The sequence below is a fragment of the Mustela putorius genome, unplaced genomic scaffold (genome assembly GCF_011764305.1).
Source record: "Mustela putorius furo isolate JIRA1106 unplaced genomic scaffold, ASM1176430v1.1 tig00537327_pilon_pilon_pilon, whole genome shotgun sequence".
Lineage (NCBI taxonomy): Eukaryota > Metazoa > Chordata > Mammalia > Carnivora > Mustelidae > Mustela > Mustela putorius.
The window spans coordinates 193,979-198,050 of NW_025422450.1; the positions used below are offsets into that span (position 1 = coordinate 193,979).

Here is a 4,072-nt window from a genome sequence, read left to right on the forward strand (position 1 = left end):
ATGACATTCTGGAAGAGGCAAAACTATAGAGATCTGTATAATACAAAGATGAACCCTTATTCTAAACTATGGACATCTGCTAATAATAATGCATCATTATGGGTCTATCAATTGTAACAAATGTATCACACTACTGACAAATGTTAATAATAGGAGAAACTGTATGTGGAAGGGGGAGAGGAGGGGGAAATTCAGGAACTCTTGTACTTTCTTCCAAATTTTTCTGCAACCTTAAAACCGCTGGTAAAAACTAAAGTATTCAAAATGTGTCTTTTTATATGGGAGATAGAGATGTTTTCTTCTTCTTCTTTTTTTTTTAATTCTTCATGCGTCTGAGTTTTAGTGTATTTTCTATTGTCCATGTATTTACCAGCATTGGCCTTGCGCATGCCTTTGATGATGAAGATGGTCCCGACAATGATACCCACCAAACCCACAACAAGGCCCAGGGCACACACCACATTCTCAGTTGTCTCTGGGAGAGGGGTTGGTGGTTCAAACTCTGGGTAAAAATAATACAGACTACAGTATGGATGTAATGACTGTGTTATGCAGTAGCACTTAGAACCAAATGCAGAGTACGTAGTCAAAAGAATAGTCATTCATCAATTAAATAAGAAGAGGACAGAATGATATCTTAAGGGAACACAGATTAAAAAACAGGAGAGCTGAATAATGGGAGAAGACAAGGAATAGAAATTATAGCAATTGTTATGGACAAGTTAGGGGACTCTGGGTCCTAAAGCATCAGACCCATGCGTCACAGGAGGAAATCATAAAAGAAAGGAGATTGAAGAACAGTCCATATCCCAGTGTTTGAGAAGTGGCTCCTCCAAACCCCGGTGCTCCACCTTGCAGTCATAGACATCGTTGGCTGAGGGCAGGAAGGGGAGATAGTGGAACTTGCGGAAAAGGTGGTCTTCCCTGGGCAGGAAGACTGACATGGACACTCCTTTGGTGACAGGGTTTCCATTTCGGAGCCACGTGACATTGATCACTGGTGGGGAGAACTTGTCGATGAAGCAGATGAGGGTGTTGGGCTCTCCCAGTTCCACAGGGGTGTTTGAGAGCACAGTCACCTCTGGAGGTACTGGGGACAGAGGACAGCAATTAGCCTTCCCTGCTTAGGCTAGTCCCTCTCCCTCCCACTGAAGCAGAAAAATTGGAAAAACTCTGCCCTGAGAATCTGTGCCATCCATGGTCTCAGAGGCCTATCTCTGATGCTCTCTCACATGAACTGGAAGCAGTGTTATGGTATAAGAGATAGAAGGATATTTTAGGTACTGGAGATGATTTCATTCCTGGTTCCCCTGGCATCGATTAGGGGCAATGACTGTGTGAGTGACTTTTGGTGGCAAGGACAAAATGTGAGCCTATCAGGAAAGGAACAAACTCATGTAAATTTCTTGAATCCGTGACATGACAAGTAGGCACTTGCTTATGGATAGGCTAGGCCCCTGGGAGGAGAAGTCAGTTATAATAACGTAACACAACCAGCTGAAGCATCTATTTCAAAGTTAGGACTCCCTAGTCTAGGAGGGCAGGAGGTATCTTTGGTGTTTGGGGTGTGGTTGGAGCGCTTTATCATGATGTCCAGGTTAGCTTTGTCCACAGCTATGTTGGCCAAGGCATCCTGGGCCTCAAAGTTGGCAAAGCGTCCAAATTCTTCCAGCCGCCACACTGTCTCCTTCTTTTCCATACCCACGTAGAAAATCTCATCACCATCGAAGTCAAACATAAACTCGCCTGATTGGTCAGGGGTCAGATAGAACTCAGCCTGGATGATCACATGGTCCTCTGAAAAGGCAGGAAAGAGAGTTAGGATGGGAACCGGGAGGGGGCGAGGAAGAAGAATCCAGGATGAGACAAATATATGGGTGCGTGTGGGGGAGCTGTTTATGGAGCCGATCTCTATAGAGTGGAAGTCTGATGGAGAGCAGGGAGGAGTGGGAAGATGAGGCTCAGGTGCAGGACATCCATGCTGAACAGAGCTGGGAGGGGAGAAATAAAGGGACAGAGTTAGAGAGGGTGGACTGGAGGAAAAGGGGCCTGAAAATCCCAGAGTCTTTTGAAGCTGTTGTTAGGTTCCATGTTACTAGCTGAGAAATGATTCCCTATGGAAATCCAGCAACAGCTCCTAAAAGAGAATTCCTCACTCTCGGCATTTTGCCACGCATTAAATATACTTTTGCCTTAATTTCAGAGGCTCTTTCAGGGTACTGAAGCTGTAAGAAGTGGGAAACACGGTTTCAACTGTGGGTCTGAACTTTGGAATCAAATGAAATCTTAAATTCTCTTCTTTTCTCAGTGGAGATAAAAAGGACATACAAGATTATATTAATTTTACAAATATAACAGAATATTTGCTATGTATACTTAGGTATATAATGCAATTCATGTTGGCATACCTGGCCTTCCCTTTCCTGGTATAGATTGTTGCTTTGGGGTGACTTTCCTTTCTAGTGATCCTCAATATAATATTTGTGCTCAAAATACGCTGACAGGATTCACATGCCAAAATGCAACTACCATGTATTTAGCTAAGAAAGGAGCAGAGAATGTTGTACTTTTTATCATTTAATCCCCACAAAGGATTTTACATTTTTGATTACACTAATTTTCCACAATGAGAAATTGAAACCCAGTGGGTAGCTGGATAATGCTTCTCAGAAAATATTTCCACCTCAAATTTGGCTTATGCAAAGTCAATTGTATCAATGAAATCATTTCTCACTCTTCTAAACTAAATGTGACTGACTTTAGTTTGTAATGGCAGAACTCCTCCAGACAACAATTTATTATACTTTCAGATTATACACACACAATACCTGTCACACATTTCTTTTATTTCAACTCCAAATATTGTTTTGCAAATGTCTACAGTTCAGCTCTCCAGAGCTCTTAGAACTTATATCCCTAGCTTTATTTCTCTCAGCACTTACCTTTGATGGCCCAGGATTCTTGAGGACCCATCAGGAAAGCCATGATAAATATTCCTGGCACCAGGACTCCATTTCTGGCCATTGTGAGGGGCTATAATGGGGGTCAGTAGAGCATAAAACTGGGGTAGAACTGACAAAACTGGAAGAAAAAAGAATAGAATCTGATGTTAGAATTCAAATCAGTTGAGCTCCAGCCAATCAAAAAGAACTTTTGAGATGACACATCTGTTACTAAGGAAAGAGTTCTTATAAATGGTTCAGGAACAGAACTACTCCAGTCATTAGATAAAGAAGTTCAGTTCTTAAACAATCAAATAAACATGTAACCAAATAAAAACACAGAAAATCATGTTTTTGAGGAGGTTGGGAAGTCACTCACTGACTCTTCCATCCCAGCCCAAGTTCTAGAAAGAAATGTACTTGAAACTTAATAGTGAAAATAGAATGAATGGAAACACTCAAAAGTGAGAGCTAATGACAGTCATTCCTCTGTGCTATGACAGCTGTGGTCTTGAAATAAGGAATAAGAAATCACCCAAAGAGAAGGTAGATTGTGCTCTATGGAGAATGCCTGATTATTGGCAGCAGTGGATGACAGAGTTTCATGTCAGAAGCTTCTTATTGCTCTAGGTTTGTCCTCCAGTGTCCTAGACTGCCAGATGGTCAATTCGACCCAAAAGTTGGGTGTTCCTGGCACTGTGCTATATGAGAGAACATCAGAGAAGAAACTCTGAGTGTCAACACTCCCAAAGTTGGAGAAAGATGGTAGATACACCATGGATAATGGTTATTGGAAAGAGTGGACAGTAATCCTTACCATCTTAAGTATTACCAGAGATTGGAGGAGACTGCTGGGGACATATCTCATGTGAGGACTCAGATCGATGAATAGGGTGGACTAAATTGGGCAGAGCTCACTTTATTGGGATGGTTAGAGATTATAACCTGCAAGAGTGCTTTATCATAACTTTCCATATGTCATAACATTATGAAAGTTCTCCTCATGTCACAAATGATTGAAGTTCTGATCCTAAGAATTCATTTGGTGTTCATTATTGAGAAACTGAACATTAAGCTACTCTGACCTTCATGTTTCTGAAGGAACAATGCAGGAAAAAGGAAAATTAAAC

The 4,072-nt window shown here is 41.5% G+C and overlaps 1 protein-coding gene across 2 annotated transcripts; it reads right to left on the bottom strand.

Annotated features, from left to right (window-relative positions):
• Positions 1-530: 530 nt before the first annotated feature.
• LOC101677315 (HLA class II histocompatibility antigen, DR alpha chain-like) lies at positions 531-3,071 on the bottom strand. Of its 2 annotated transcripts, XM_045074282.1 has the most exons (3): positions 2,943-3,071; positions 1,747-1,797; positions 531-1,090 (listed from the first exon to the last, which is right to left on the bottom strand). In XM_045074282.1, exons 1-3 carry the CDS (start codon positions 3,022-3,024, stop codon positions 774-776), a joined length of 450 nt encoding a protein of 149 aa, XP_044930217.1. In that variant the 5' UTR covers positions 3,025-3,071; the 3' UTR covers positions 531-773. The 2 variants fall into 2 exon arrangements, with proteins under 2 accessions (XP_044930217.1, XP_044930218.1); XM_045074283.1 differs by lacking the exons at positions 1,747-1,797; positions 2,943-3,071 and adding an exon at positions 1,555-1,740 and having other exon boundaries at positions 531-1,093.
• Between the last annotated feature and the right edge of the window lie 1,001 nt (positions 3,072-4,072).